Source organism: Capsicum annuum, chromosome 1, assembly GCF_002878395.1.
Source record: "Capsicum annuum cultivar UCD-10X-F1 chromosome 1, UCD10Xv1.1, whole genome shotgun sequence".
Classification (NCBI taxonomy): Eukaryota; Viridiplantae; Streptophyta; class Magnoliopsida; order Solanales; family Solanaceae; genus Capsicum; species Capsicum annuum.
Genome location: NC_061111.1, coordinates 179,991,317 through 180,008,272, shown reverse-complemented (window position 1 = coordinate 180,008,272; position 16,956 = coordinate 179,991,317). Strand labels below are relative to the sequence as shown.

The following is a 16,956-nucleotide window of genomic DNA, read 5'->3' as shown; positions in this document are numbered from 1 at the left end:
GAAATAGGACTGCCATCTTTTCTTAATGAGGTCGTCTTCTGCCAAAACTCTGTCATCCTCCCCCTTAATGCACTTCACCTAATCCAGATCACGACCCTTTCGCTCCCTAAACTTGGCAAGCCTAAACATCCTCGTCTCCCCGTCTTTCTCCTCTAACCCCTTATACAAACTCTCAAAAGTTGTTGTCTTAGCAGTCGTGACTGCTAACTTAGCCTCCTATTTTGCTACCTTGTACTTCTCCCTGCTCACCCGCTTCTCTTATTCATCCTTACTCTCAACCAACTTAGCGTAAGACGTCTTCTTCATCTTGACCTTCTTCTTAACATCTTCATTCCACCACTAATCCCTCTAATACCGTCTAGACCCGCCCCTCATAACACCCAACACCTCTCTAGAAGCCTTCCTGATGTAATCAGTATCCCCATCCCACATACTATCCACGTTTTCTCTGCCCTCCCACATCCCAACCCCTCTAACTTTGCCCTTATCTCTAAAGTACTAACCAGAGTTAGGCTACCCCACCTAACCCTAGGCCGACCCTTCCCAGCCTGCCTACTCTTACCCTTCTTGATACCCAAGTCCATCACTAGGAGTCTATGCTGGGTCCTAAGATTCTCATTCGGGATTACCTTACAATCCTTACACAAAGCTCTATCCCCCTTCCTAAACAGCAAAAAGTCAATCTAAGTCTTGGCTATCCTACTACGGAGAGTAACTAAGTGTTATTCCTTCTTCGGAAAGCTGGAATTCACTACCACCAACCCAAAGGCCCTCGCAAAATCCAAAAGAGCAACCCCCTCATCGTTCCTAACGCCGAACCCAAAGCCTCCATGCACATCATCATACCCTAACGGCGAAGACCCGATATGCCCGTTGAAATCCCCACCTATGAAAATCTTCTCCAAACTAGGCATGCCTCTAACCACTTCGTCCAAAACCTCCCAAAAACTCTTCTTCTCTTCCTCGTCCAGAACCAGATGTGGCGCATACACACTACAGATGTTCAAAGTAACCCGCCCCCCCAAGACCAACTTGATAGTCATAACCCTATCACTAACCCTTTTAACCTCCATTATCTGCTCCTTAAGCTCTTCATCCACTAAGATACCTACGTCATTCCTATGCCTATCACTACCTGAATACCACAACTTGTATCCATATATATCCCTAGCCTTGAAACCTACCCACTTGGTCTCCTAAACACACGCAATACTAATTTTTCTCTTCCTAAGAATCTTAACCAGTTCTACTGACTTACCCTGCAGGGTCCCAATGTTCCACGACCCTACCCTCAAACTATCACCTTTCTTATCTCCTCCCTTAATACCTTGCACTCCGCATCTTGAACCTAGCCCAACACCAGCCCTCGATCCCATCCCCAGCCCCCTATAACCCCCAGGACATGACCCTAAACCACCATGAGCCCCCTAAGCCACTACTCAACATAAAGTACAGCGAAGACTAAAAACAACAGTAATACAATAACAATAAACGACACGCAAAGCACCAAATGCAACCAATATTCAAGCAAAACAGATGTTAGTGGAATAAAGTAATCAATAAATAAAGAATTAGAGTTCAAGGTAAGAACTCTCTGAGGGAACTATAAAGCACACTAATAGTCTTGCACCAAGGACAACAAAATCAATAATAAAAAGCAGTGCAAGAAATGACAACAGACAATCCCAACAAATCAAACGCAAGTTAAGATATAGGAGATAATACTAGAATAATACGAAGAATAAAATAAAAAAGGTTAGAAGTCACCGGGTTACGCTTATAGACCAAGTCCTTTCCTGCGAGGTATGTTGGATCCCCGTAAACTGATGCAGAAACTGATCACCAAAATATTATCCCCGGAGCTTCGTCGGAGTGCCGCCGAAATCAGATTCAGAATCAGATTCGAAATTATTGGAATTTGCTATAATCGAAAACAGTAGAACCTTCAGATAAACCCACCGGAATCGATTGCTTATGATCGGAGATGGGCGCTGCTTACATCGCTGGAGTGAGCGGCCAGTGACCTTGACCATCGGTGAAAATAAAGGGAGTTTCGATGACAGAGAGAGACAGGGAAAGGAGGAGAGAGAGAAGAGGGTAGAGATCAAAAACTGGGGAGAGAGATAGGGGAAGGGGGTATCCTTGCCTGCTACCGGCGCTCCAACGCCATCGCTGGCGTCAGGTCAAGGGTCAGTGTTTGTTAGTGAACGTTGGCTACAGTAATGAGAGAGAGAGAGCAGTCTAATATTAGTTTCAACTGTAAAACCAAACACACAAAAGATCGTATCAAGGACCAATGATAAATAATTCTTTCTGGTAATGTCCAGTGCCACAAACTCAAGTTTCAATAAATTTGACATAGTGAAACTATCATAAAAAGATTAATAAGTTAGATATAATGATACTTTAAAAGTAAAATAACTATCTCAAATAGATTTAAATAGAATTATAAATTATTGTAACCCAAAAGTGTTAATTATGCAGTCCAAAAAAATTTTAATCATATTATTACTGAATAATTGGCAACCAATTGTGCAGACAACTTTGAACCCCCTTTTTTTTGTTGTTGTACGCTTATAAGTGATGATGAGTAAGCTTGACATATATGTTATTTATGTGGTCATTTACTTGTCCACTTTCCGAAACCAACAAATTGAAAAAGTGCAGTTTATTATAAGCTAATGATTATTATAGAATAATTCGCAATGAATTGATACGTATGTAAGTGATGAGTAAGCAAAAATATGTACTATTGATCATAAGTACTTGTATATAAACTGTTAAAATATAATAATAATGATTATTTTTAATTCTAAACTTAACATAAATAGTACAATCACTATATGTCCTTTAAATATCAATATTATGGAGTTAATGAACAAAGGGACAAGAAAATTTAACAAATAGGTAAGAGCATTTTTTTTCGAACTTGTGAAAAGGTATGAATAGTTGATTAAGTAGTTTGGTTGTCCTAGAATCCAATAATCAACACAACTTTATGTGAACAACTACCATATCAATTCAAATCGAGTTGCTAATTATTCCCTCCTTTTCTTTCACAAAGATGCTTAATTTAAAAAAGATGTAATTGATTCTTTAGCAATATTAATTATCTGAAAGTGATAATGAATAAATATATACCTGAATAAGAGTCTCGTGCTGATAACGTGTTGTAATATAAAGACTGAATAATAAAACTTATTAAAAGAAAAGAAAGAGAAATAGAAAGATTTTCAAAAAAAAAATATATATATATATATATATATATATATATATATATATATAAGGAAAAAAATAGAAAAGTAATTTAATTGTGTGTCATTTACATGTAAAATGGGGAGCTATATATAGGCATTATAAGCCTTGGAGATGAGGGTGAGCTACGGTAAATGTATACATGGCCATCCACTATCCACTTATTCACAATATATATATATATATATATGTGTGTGTGTGATTTATTATTTTTCTTCTTTTATTGACCTTTTTTCTTATTTAAATCAAATATTTTATTATAAAATTATATATATATATATATATATATATATATATATATATATATATACATACACACACACACACACACTAGATGTCGAGGCCTGTGCCAGCACGGGCCTAATATATGTTATCTTTTGTTTCAATTTATGTGACACAGATAGAATTTAGATAATCATATTTTTAATATATTTTTAGATATTTAAGTTGTCAACTAGTATAATTTATAATAATTTTTATATAATTTTCAAATAATATATGTTACTCTCCTTGTCCAAACTTTTGTGACATTGATAGTCAATTATATTTTTAAAATAGTTTAAGTTTATAATTATTGTGATTTATAATACCTTTTCTTCTATTCTAATTTAAATTACAATGAGATAATTTCAAAAGTCAATCATATACCACGATTGAAGTAGCGAAGCAGACATGTCTTAAATGACTCATAATAACTAATTAGAAGTTATATGGCAAAATTGCTACAAAAAATATTTAAGTGAGTCTCATATAAGATGTCAAGTTAATTTAAAACAACAAGACTTAATTTGTGTCTATTTTTTTTATTTAATATTATCAAATTTTAATACTTAGATGAGTTATAATAATTAATTAGGTGTGATATAATAAAATTACGATTGAAACAGCTGAAGCAAACATGTTATAAATGTCTAATTTACTTTTTCTATTAAACATGATTAATTTTTAATACGTAAGATCCAACCAAATATCGCGATGTGGTGAATCAGACATGTATTAAATAACTCATAATAAATAATTAGAAGTAATATAACAAAATTTCTATAAGAAATATTTGTGAAAAAAATTTAAGTGGGTCTCATATAAGATGCCAGGTAATTTAAAACATCAAGAGTTAATTTATCATTTTATTTTTATTTTATTTTTTATTAAATATTATTAACTTTTTAATATCTAGTGACTTATAATAATTAATTAGGGGATGATATAGTAAAATTACAATTGAAACATCTGAAGCAGATATGTCATAAATGTCATAAATATATTATCATATATAGTGAATGTCTACTTTACCATATATAGTAAATGTCTACTTTACCATATATAGTGAATATCTATTTATGAAAAAGTTAAAAATCCTAAAGTTATTTTTCCCCTATAAATAAAGGGGTTTTCTTTCATTGTAATGAACCCATCAAGAAATCCCTCAAGAGAAATAATAATTACTCTTTCTTCTCTCTATCCTTCTTCTTTTTTGCTTTATATTTCATAACATGTTATCAGTACGAAACTCTGCCAAACAAGGTGAGATTATAAATCTAAAGGTAATTTCAAGGTTAGTGATTTCTTATGTTATTTGTCTTTTGCTACTAATAATATAATTATTGTTGGATTTGAAAAAACATAATTGGTTTGAAACCACTTATGTTTTCAATCTGTTCATGAAAAATAATGTTGTTAAAAGATATGATGATGAATTAAGTCTCGTCTCATTAAGAGGGTAAGACATAGGGTTAAAAGTTTCAATGCACCATAATGATAAGATGTTGAGTTTAAGTCCCATCGAGTTACAGCCTAAGACGCCTTTTTATATGGATATGATATTGAGTTTGAATCTCAATACACTATATTGATGATATTATGATGGCTTAGGAAAAATAATGGATGTTTGGTGAAAAATCATGAAACATGGCTCATTGAATTTGCTCCATTCTTGAAATGAATGTGATAGCAATATATGATATATGCCTCGATTTGCTCCTAAAGTAGCAATATCATGAAAGAGGTTATAAGCTATTAGAATTTGATAGGCTTAAGGCACGATTATATTCCATTTCTGGGGAATGAGAAACGTATTAATGCAAACGTGCACTTGATTGTGATGGTATCACAACTTACCTCCAAATGAGGCAGAATAACTGAGAAGAGTTATTTTGAAATCTACTTCTGAAGTAGTAAATCTGAAATTTACTAAAGAAAAAAGTACATGTCATGGTAAATTTGGATTTTACTAGTATAAAAGTTCATAAATTGACATGAACGATTGCGACATCTCAAAGATGTGCATAATTTGTATTAAACATATATTGAAGAATTAGAAAATTCTTCATTACTTTAAATGTTGCTTGTTCTCATGATAAGTTGGTTGGACCAACTAATATTGGATTGGATCCCTTAAAATTTAAAAAGTATAAAAGGTGAATAAAGGCCCGTTCACCTATCATGTGATATCTTGAAAAGATGCATAGATATAAGATGATCACTTGTATGTTTATTGTCAACCTGCAGTTTGATATTCATAAAGTTGCTTTCTCAATAAATTATTATGATTATTTTTTCCCTCCCAATTAGTTCAAGGTCAGGAACCAACTATTCCATCTAATGATTTTAATGTGCGGTATATGATTAATGAATATACCATGATACACAAAGATGAATTCTTCATAAAAAATGAAAGATGTATGTTAGTTTTCCTAACATAAGGGGGGAGATTATAAGAAGCTAAGAAATATGTTAGCAATTATCATCAGATCTTCATTCAAAAGATAATTCAAGTCAAATGCCGAAAGCATCTCATATTTAAGCTACAAGTACTCCTATTTTGTGTTCTTAAATGACAAAGTCTACGCATGCATGAAGCGTGGTAGACCAATCGGTTCCTTAAAATAATCCTTGAAAAATAAGGAGCAAATAATCATAATAAGAAGGCAATGTGCTCTTGAAGAGCCTACGACATAACACTTCATAAAACCTTATGAGAGGTTCAGGTACCTGAAAATAATAAAGTGATGAGATCTCAAAATATTATGTCACACTGTGAATCGATACAAAATGATATATCATTAACAATGTCTTTGATACAATATTAGCGTAATATTGTAAAAGATTACGAGGATCTAAATTCTACGTTTATTTAAGCATGCTAACGTAAAAATATTTATCAAGTGACTTGAAAGGATGTATCTTGGTAAGATAAAACTTATTTGATTTGTAGTCCAGATATTTGAAGATGTTACACATGAAATGTTGAATTTTTTCACTTGACAAAATTTATATGAAAACTTTTAAGGATTCAAAATGTTTGAAGCATATAAAAGTTTATGAAAAACTTATTTATAATCCTTATATTGTACTTGAAAATTATTGGAACTCTTGGAGAGTTTTCAAAAGCAATAGATTATTTGCTGAAATAAGAAATATACCAAATTGAATTGGTTATATATCTTAGTGCAATTGGTGTACCAATGTATCTTGTAAAATACTACAAGACCGAATATAGCATTTCGCTCAATTTGTTAGCAAGGTATAGTTCTACTCCTACAATGAGACATCAAAATAAGATCAAACATATGAGCTTATTTATTCTAAAGATTGTAGTCTCGATCTTATTAGTTATGCTGATATTGGGTACTTATCTGACCCGTATAAAGCTCGATCTCAAATAAGCTATGTATTCATATGTGCGGATATTGTCATATCTTGGAGATATATAAAGCAATCTATCTAGCCACTTAATCGAATCATGCTGAGATAATAGTTATTCATGAAGCAAGCCGAGAATAGTATGGTTGAGATCTATGATACATCTCATTCGAGAAAAATATGGTGTGAAATGTGATAATGTACCCACAATTTTATTCGAAAATAATCCAGCATGCATAGCACATCTTAAAAGAGGATTCATAAAAGGAGATAGAACGAAGCACACCTCATCAAAGTTTTTATATACAAAAGAATGGTGATATTAACATGCAACAAATTCGTTCAAGTGACAATGTGGCTGATTTATTCACCAAGTCTCCTCCAATTGCAACTTTCAAGAAGATGGTGCACAAGATCGGAATGCAAAGGTTCAAGGATGTTCTCATAAGGGGGAGTTAATACGTGTTGTAATCTTTTTCTCTTACGAGGTTTTATCCCACTGGATTTTCCTTGTAAGGTTTTTAATGAGGCAACCTATATGTGTATTGTTAGAGATGTGTACTCTTTTTCCTTCATTAGATTTTTTTTTTCACTGAATTTTTTCTAGTAAGGTTTTAATGAGACATATTATCTATCAATTAGACATTCAAGGGGGGTGTTATAAATATATTACCATATATAGAGAATGTCTACTTTACCATATATAGTGAATGTCTACTTTACTATATATAGTGAATATCTATTTATGGAAAAGTTAGAAACCCTAAGGTTAGTTTTTCCCTATAAATAAAAGGGTTTTCTTTCATTGTAATGAACCCATCAAGAAATTCCTCAAGAGAAATAATAATTACTCTCTCTTCTCTTTATTCTTCTTCTTATTTGCTTTATATTTCATAACAATAATTGTCTATTTTACATTTTTTTATTAAATATATAAATGACATATAATAATTATTTAAGGATAATACAGTAAAATCACGAAAGAAGCAGACACATCGACAAAGAGGTGTCTGCTTTTTTGCGTTTCTAAATAGTAGTAATATATGTGCGATTTTTTTCTTTTTTTATTGTCCTTTTTTCTTATTTAAATAAAATATTTTATTATAAAATTAAATAAATTACTTAATTTATTACAATTAATATTTTATTAATGAAGGAACATTTACAACAAAATCTTTTCATATACCAATTGAAATTAGTAATTATTCATAACTCACATCTCTTTAATATAAACTTTTAATAAATTTATTTATTTGTTTATTTTCACCTTCTTCTAATTAAAAAGTGACAATATCTTTTAATATTATAAGTATTTATTTTTATGATTTATTATTTTTCCATTTTTTTATTGGCCTTTTTTTATTTAAATTAATTATTTTATTATAAAATTAAATAAATTACTTAATTTATTATAATTAAATATTTTATTAATGAAGGAACATTTACAACAAAAATGCTTCACATATCAATTGAAATGAGTAATTATCCATAACTCACATCTCTTTAATATAAACTCTTAATAAATTTCTTTATTTATTTATTTTTACCTTTTTCTAATTACAAAATGATAATATTTTGTAATATTGTAAGTATTTATTTTTTATTATTTTAAATATATTTACAATGAGTAATTACACATAATTCACACCTTTAATTTCTATCTTTAATAATATTCATAGCTCTCATTATATTCAAGTCCATAACCTCCCAGCTTTAATTTATAAGTCTATCATGTCTTATGACATTTTATTACTTTGTCTATGTAAATCTATATTTAGTTTCATAAAGACCCATTCATCTTATGTTCTCTTTTAAGTTTTAATTTTTCTTTTTCTTTTCTTCTTTCTTCATTTAGATAAATTGTATGTTTTGGATATGTATCTCAAATCTTTTTCATTGTTACTATATAATTTCTTTTTTCATTCTTTCTTTCTCTTATATCAATTGTTCTCATTCTTTTTGGTTTTTATTTTCTATTTCATTAATTTTAATTAGATATGTTATGTTATTGATCTTTGTGTTTTAGATATGTATCTAAGGCTTTTTTTTTTAAATTAGAAATGTTTAAAATTACCATATTAATTATTTCTACTTTTTTTGTCTTTATTTCCTATTTCATTAATTTTAATTGAATATGTTATGTTATTGATTTTCGTTTAAGGCTTCTTCTAATCAAATGATTTAAAACTGAAATAGTAAAGTACTTGAATTGTTATTTTTTGTGATAATTACGATGTTCGAATTAATTTTCACTTGATTGTTATGTGATTAAATTTGAGTTATTTTAATTTTGAAGGTATGACAAGTGTCTATAGAAATCTATAAATATAATAAAACGAGACATATAAGTGATGAGGTAACACATTTCTTAGGTTATGATCATGACTCGTATTTATCTTTTTATCTTTTTTATCTTTTTTATCTTTTTCTTTTTTATTTTTCTACAAAATTATTTAATCACTTTTTCGTCACGAAAATTAGTTGTTGTTCACTAGTCAAGGAGTTTCAATTAGTATGATTAGATTCTTTGCTTTCTTGATGCACTTTCAGTTACAAATCCTCCATTATAAATTTTAATTTTTAAATAACACTAAAGTCTATACACATAATTACTCAAGTCTATGGAGTCTTCCTATCTATATATCTATATTTATAATAGTAATATTATTTTTATTGATCTTTCACCTTATCTTTTTAATTGTTACTCGATTTTAACTGCTTACGAACTCATTGATTAACTATTAAAAAAATATAAAAAAATAAGAGACGCCTTGAAGAAGTATTACTGGCTTCTTTTATATAATAGTTATGAATCTACTTTATTCTTTACAAATTTCATTCTTTAATTTTCACACTACACAAACATTTAATATATTGTAATTGTTGATATGATAAATATGCATGCAGAAACAACGGAATTGAATGTTATCATTTGATTTGCAAATTAGGAAGAGAAATTCACGATAATCATCTATAGGTCATGAATCTATAAGAACATAAAAATAAATATATTTTTTAGTAATAGCATTTTTTCTTCATATTGTTATTCTTTTCTATTTCAATGGAGTAGTTTCAAAATAAAGATGTGCCAATAGTACATTATGTGAATTTTACTAAATTTTTTGAGAGTAAATTATATAAAAATTGAGTTTTTAAAGAAATTCACGGCAACCTTTATTTATAATAAAAGAATGACTATGGAGTTATCACATTAATTATTATATTACTTTTAATTTCTTTTATTAAATACAAAATTAAGTATTAAATAAATTAGAATTCAAAATCTATTTTATTTGAATTTGAAGAATAAAAAAATCTTTAAATTTTTATGAAGCTAATTTATATCTTTAATACCGTGCTTCGCGCAGCCAAATCTACGTGTATATAGACACATCAGGTAATTTCAGACTATGTTGCTCGGACTGTCCAGAAGTATTCTAGCACCCGTATCGGATCCTCCAAAAACTATTCTACTTTTGGAGGATCAGACACGCACCCAACGGTATTTTTGAAGAATCTTCAGAAACATTGTTTTCAAATAGAATTTACCTTTTGGTTGATAACAATAACTCAGTCTAGATCACTATCAAAAACCAAAGACGGTGAATAAAGGGAAATGACAGTGCAAGAAGCACATAGACTGCAGCATTAAACTTGTATCCATTTTACCTCACTGGTAATTGGTAAGTATACAATCTACTGGACGGAGAAATTCAACTACAGGTTTTTGGGTATGATCTCATCGAGTTCCAGTTACACATAAAACTCCAGCAACAGGCATCTCCCTGGCAGTACATTTCATATTTTAACATATTTGGTAAACAACAAGATCATAACAGAAACAGATTGAACAAAGTTTGAAAACTGTTCACATAACACATAAACACGCATCCATTTTATCCACTGCAAAAAAATCAGAAATTTAAACCAATCTGAATGAACTCATAAAGGATGCTGGAAAATAGCATTAAAACTGAATCTTGATGAGTAAAGTGGATCAATTATGTATTCATTCACCTTGATTTCATGTGTTGGCCTCAGTTTGGGCATAGTGCAGCTTATCATGTACTGAGGGGGTATGAGAGATAGCAATATTGGTTGCAGTATGTAATAGAAACAGCAACTAACTGACTTGGGCTTTGATCAGTAGATATGTGTCTAATAATGATTGGTTAAACACTTAAACTTAATAACAATGAACAACATGATATCAATTGTAAAGAACCCGTCACTTAATCCAAAAATCGATTGATAGAGGACCTAGTTAACTCAAAAGCCTTGCTGATATGAGCTACTGGGATTTATGAGTGATGAACATTCTCCAATTTAAGTTCCTTGTTCATGTGTTTCTCCACTTCAAAAGCAAGATCGGAACGAAGTACGTAGTTTCCAAAGAAGGCTCCCTTGAAAATTCTTTGATTCAATAAGTTCACAGGATGTGTCTTAAGGACAGCATATTTATGGAGCACCCCAACAAGAACAGCCACTCCCCTGCCCTGAAATTATAAGGTTCATTGGCATCTTTTTTCCCCTAAAATTGTTGTAGTGATTCGAACTTAAACTAAGGTTATTTAATGGCAGAACAGAACATACATCATCAACACGTACAAATTCTGAAATCATAGCATCAAGGTGCTCACTACATTCCACACTCCTATCTACTCCTCCATCCGTCATCTCAACAGTTACCTGCTCAAGCAACCAAGAATCCACGAAAACATGATCAATTTAATAATTATGAACAATACCAAGATTTCGTTTCTTACCAAAACAAGATAAAATATGAGTACCTCTTGAACTGGTTTACTACAACCATTGGGTTCACAAATTCTATCATACCGAGTTTCTTAGCTGTGAAAGGAAGATTCCCCGCTCTGAAGTCAAGTCTTTTTCGGAGCTCTTTCCAAAGAGGTTGAGATTAGAATTTCAATTGGATGTGTCCCAGTAACAGGGTAAAACACATGAATGAGTTGCTTTGCAATGAGACAAGCTATAGGGAAAGAACTAAATAAGATTGTGTTTTATCTTATCTTATAGTATTAGAAATAAAATTTGACGAACCACTAAACTGGCAGACATTGCATTCTGTTAATTGATCTCAAGCCTTTGTTGTCATAAATCTTGACAATTATTCAATCAAACAGGTAGACAACATAAGTTTATTTCTTTATTTAAAGCGGTTAGATAACACTCTAACCGATAGTTGCTTAAAACGGTAACATAAGTGGCTACGATAGTTATATAATTAGTAAAATGTAACATTTAACTCATTTTTCGGAGAAGAGTCAGACCATCCGGAAATTATTCTTTTAAAGACTGCCCAAAATTCAAGACACAAATTTAAGTTTATTCCATTTCCGGTAGTAAATCGTATATTTTTCAGGACTGAAGAATTACCATTACAAAAACCTATGACGACGAATTACCATTACAAAAATATTTCAAGCAATATGGTAACCCTCAGCTCTCTTGCCAAACATAGGAGAGACGAGACTCTCGATGAAAGTCCCAATCCTTCCATACTCAGAAGTTAATCCATCAACCTCCACATATCTCCAGTGATCCTCTTTCATATTGTAGACAGTCAACTTATCTCTATCCACACTCAATATAACATCATCATCACTGATTGGATTAAATGGTACAAAACCATACTCTAAATCCATTCTAGCAATACTAAATCTGGTCCATGACTCCTCAACTCGATATTCTCTCATCATCCAAACATCGATTTCGTCTTCCAGTATAGCAGAGAACATACAAAGACACCCTCTTAAAGCCGTAAGACCATACAAATCCAAATCATTTTTATCAAGAGTAGAAGGGGCTGGCACCTCCAAGAATTTCTCATCACTTAAATCAAAAGCAATAATTACCACTGAAGAAGTTTTACTTGCCATCCAATGCAAAGCCCCATTTACCAATACCCCAGGAGTTCCTCCTGAGAGGTTAGTAAGTAAATTATAAGGTATACTCTCAAGTCTCCTCCATAGATCCATTTTCATGGAGTAGACATCAAGAAAAGTAGAGTCAATATGCCCTCGTAGATGTTGAGAAAGAGTAACCGTTTTATAATCATCAGTAGCAAAATCATACCCTAGACCGTACACGCTACAGCTATTTCCATGGGGAAGAGCCAAATGAAAAGTTGGAATTCTATGGCACTCCAAGGTTGTGGGGTTTATTAAAAACATAATATGTTCCTGATTCCTCACCAACACCAAGCCATTACATGAGCAAGCAACGTTTGACCAGTTGTCTTCAAGCTTAGGAAAATTAATGTTTCTTGAAATAGCATCGATGATTAATCCATTTTGGGGGTTATGGTTAAAAGCGATAGTTTTAAGAGCCTGAGAAGCAGAAATGAAAATGAGTTTCTTTTCTTGCTTATGGGCATGGAGGGTGAGGTGAGCTTTGATGAATTGTGGGTCAGACAGAAAATTGCACCATTGTTTTGATAAGCACCTGTATTGGCCTATGAATTTTGCAGGCAGGCGAGAGAGTATGTCAACTATCGTTTCTTCCGGTAGGGTTTCAGATTTGCTCATTGCCATGATTGAATTTGATTGCCAATTTGGAGGAGAAACTACTGGATTTATGCGTCTTTTGCTAACTATTCTTGAAGTTGAAAGTGAATAAGGGTAGTTGAAAATTTTGGGGGAAAACTAGCGCACTTAGCAAATATAAGCCCATAATTACTTATTTAACCTAATTTTTAATTAATTATAATTTATATGTTTTGTTAATTAAATATAAATATCTATATTTATATCCATATCTATAATTTATATTTATATTTATAATTTATAATATATTAAAAGTGTAAAAACTCTTAGAAAAGTAATTTGATCTTTTTGTCCTTCAATTAAGGTCTATTCTTTGGACAAAATCATTTTTTTATTATCATTTAATTATTATATTATAATATTTATATTAAGGAGTCTAAAAATATATGATAAAAGCTATTAGAATAATTTGAATTAAGGTATTCTAAAATATATGGTGCAAATAAATTTTATATATTAAATTCTTCTTTATTTGAATCATGTAATTCTTTATTTGAATTAGGTATAAAAATATTTAATATTTAAATATTTTTAAGTTATTGAAACTTTTATACATTCAATGTATGTAAAATATGTTTTTGTTCATAAAGTCATGTGTGGGTAATATTTTGACCAAAAATATTTTAATTGTTGAATCCTTTTCCCATTTAAATTGCATAAAGTCCTAATACTTAATATTTTTAAATTCAGTTAATCTAAATTGTAATATTTAACACTTTTAAATTAATTATAATTTTACTTATATACAAAAATAATTTCTATAATCTTATTTAAGTAATATTTTGAATTACAATTGACAAGAAACACACCATTCTTTTATTTCTACTTATATTTTATTCTTTTATTTTATTTTGAATCAAGTCGTCTTCTTATATTCATTACCATTATCCTTTGTGTCTTTTTTTCTTTCTTTTTATCAATAGTTTTAATTATTATATACGAATTATAAATCATCAACAATTGATATAATTTCTCGTGTTTTTCTTTCAGTTCAAAATTTTGATCGATTGAAGAATCAGACAACCAAGCATGTTGCCGCTGAATGAAATAGCCAAAAGTCTAAGATTATCCCTTTTCCTTTTTTTTTATTTTTTATTTAATTATGACTTAGTTTTGATTGTGTTATTTAATTATAGTTGAATCTTTACTTAAACTTATTTGTTGAATTTAAAAATATAAGGTTATAATTAAGTGTTAAATTTGAATGTACAGATTAACCTCCAAATAACTCTACCTTGTTTTATTGTTGTGCGTTTGTTTGTTGTAAGTAATTTCACTATTTTTTCAATTTTGTTAACAACATCATGTCATGATGTTTCAAACATCGGGAGGTTCTTTGCATGAAAGTTCAAAAATATATAAATATTCGGCGAGATGTTTCAAAATGTCACATCAAATTATATTTGAGGTTATTTAATTTTGTCCTTCTTTGCCTCCTTATATTTGAATTAGTAAAAATTTGATTGTAAAAAGAGCTATTTCTTAGATTAATGATTTTTTATTTTGTTTGCTCAATTGAATTTCTTATATTTTGTTTGTTTTTATTTTATCGTGCACTTAACTAAATGAATAAAATTCCTTTGTATTTGATTTTATATTTTTTCTTTTGATTGTAAGGTAAGTTGTTAACTATTATTAAATATATTGTGATGTCAATTAGTGTCAAAATACTGCTCTTGTGATGCTGAGTTAGTGTCAAAATGTTGCTCTTGTGATTTTCCCATGCTTTGATTTGTTGTAGCTAAATTTATTATAGAAGGTTTGTTAGATAGTTAAGCTAGCATGGTTTCGCTTATTCTTATTACTATTAACATCAGTACTCAAATCGTTAATAATTATGTGATAACTATTAAAAATTTTATGTTCAAATGATTCTATAAAATTGAAGGGGAGCTTTGGAGTAACTGGTAAAATTGTTGTCATGTGACCAGGAGGTCATGGGTTCAAGTCTTGTAAATAGCCTCTAGCAGAAATGCAAGGTAAGGCTGCGTACGATACACCCTTGTGGTGGGGCCTTTCCCCAGACACCGTGCATAGCGATAGCTTTAGTGCATCGGGCTACCCTTTTAAAAAAAACGATTCTATAAAATTGAACTTATTACAGTAAAATACACGTGCAAAGCGCCTACACCTAAACTAGTAACTTATATAAATCTCAATCCTTTTAGAGCTAATTACTCCATATTTCAACTATTTTTAATAAAAATCCCTAATTTAACAGATTTGGATACATATTTCAACTATTTTTAATAAAAATTCCTAATTTAACATATTTGGATACATCTCAACTTACCTGATACATCACTTTTCAATACATTACTAACTAATTTAGTAGGGTTAAAAATAAAAAATAACAAAAATTCTTTTAACTTAGACTAAATCACACGTCAAATGATTTTATGGCTTCTAGAGTATCCCAATAAATGTGTAATCAATTCAAAATTCAAATTTCAATCGTCATATCATAACAATTGAAGTAAAAACTTGTTGATTCCTTTCTTCTCTGATTTTCAATTCTGAATTCTACGTTATGGTGACTTTTGTCAAGCCACTTATGACGCATTCAACAGTTATGAGAACCCTAAATAGTTTGACAATAGCTCAAATTACCACAAAATAATTGTTTTACTCCATCTCAAATTATCAAATTTTTGGCTTCTGTTACGCCACTGCTTGGGTTGGTGTCCACACAATTTTTTTCCTCCATTCTTTAGTTACAGACATTAATGTATGTATCAGCAACATAAAAATCACAATGTATCATAAATATGATTTGTGTGTTTAAGTAACACCAAATAATCATTCTTATGCATAACATGTGTCAGCTTTTTGGTCAGATACACAAGTCTTATGTATTTGTAACATAAAAATCATTTCGTTACATTATCTTTGTCAAATTTTCAGGCAGATACATAAGTCTTATGTATTAATAACACGAAAATCATTTTGATGCATAACTTGCATAACTTTTTCATCTCCATTACAATATTTATATATCAGTAACTTAAAGCTCACCCAGTTTATAACCTTTATACCTTGTAAATTCAAAAAAAAACAAAAAACTGATAAGACTATCTTTCTTCTACAATAACACCATTTTCATTATTAATGGTAGATACCTCATGAAACCTCTGACACACAACTCTTCTTCACCTCCATTAATTTTTTCTTTAGTGAAGAAACTGAATATGAAAGGAGAAGCAGTAAATAAGAGAGTAGTAGGCAGTGTCTTTAATGAAAAACACAAATTCGCCTTAATGGAGAAATCGAAGATCATGAGATTTTAATGTATATGTTTTTGTGTTTATGTTGGAGAATATAAAGAAGTTTTTTTTACAGATGAAAATGTTGTCATCGCTCATCGAAGATTCGAGCTTGAATTTCATAAAAACTAGAAAGAGAAAGCAGAGAGAGAGAGATAAGGGAAAGTGGAGCATTAAATAAGGGAACAGTTGGCGAATGTTCAGCCGAAATAAGAGACTTTTGTGATGTA

The 16,956-nt window shown here is 30.3% G+C and overlaps 2 protein-coding genes and 1 pseudogene across 2 annotated transcripts; all 3 read right to left on the bottom strand.

Moving 5' to 3' along the window:
- Nucleotides 1-722: 722 nt before the first annotated feature.
- On the bottom strand, nucleotides 723-1,376 carry LOC124898647. Its single transcript, XM_047412309.1, has 2 exons — nucleotides 1,259-1,376; nucleotides 723-1,135 (listed from the first exon to the last, which is right to left on the bottom strand). The coding sequence occupies exons 1-2, from the start codon at nucleotides 1,374-1,376 to the stop codon at nucleotides 723-725; spliced, it is 531 nt and encodes a 176-aa protein (XP_047268265.1).
- Nucleotides 1,377-10,261: 8,885 nt separating this feature from the next.
- Nucleotides 10,262-11,812, bottom strand: LOC124898646 (annotated as a pseudogene).
- Nucleotides 11,813-12,223: 411 nt separating this feature from the next.
- Nucleotides 12,224-13,568, bottom strand: LOC124896523 (F-box/kelch-repeat protein At3g06240-like). Its single transcript, XM_047407943.1, has one exon. The coding sequence runs from the start codon at nucleotides 13,449-13,451 to the stop codon at nucleotides 12,339-12,341; it is 1,113 nt and encodes a 370-aa protein (XP_047263899.1). The 5' UTR covers nucleotides 13,452-13,568; the 3' UTR covers nucleotides 12,224-12,338.
- Between the last annotated feature and the right edge of the window lie 3,388 nt (nucleotides 13,569-16,956).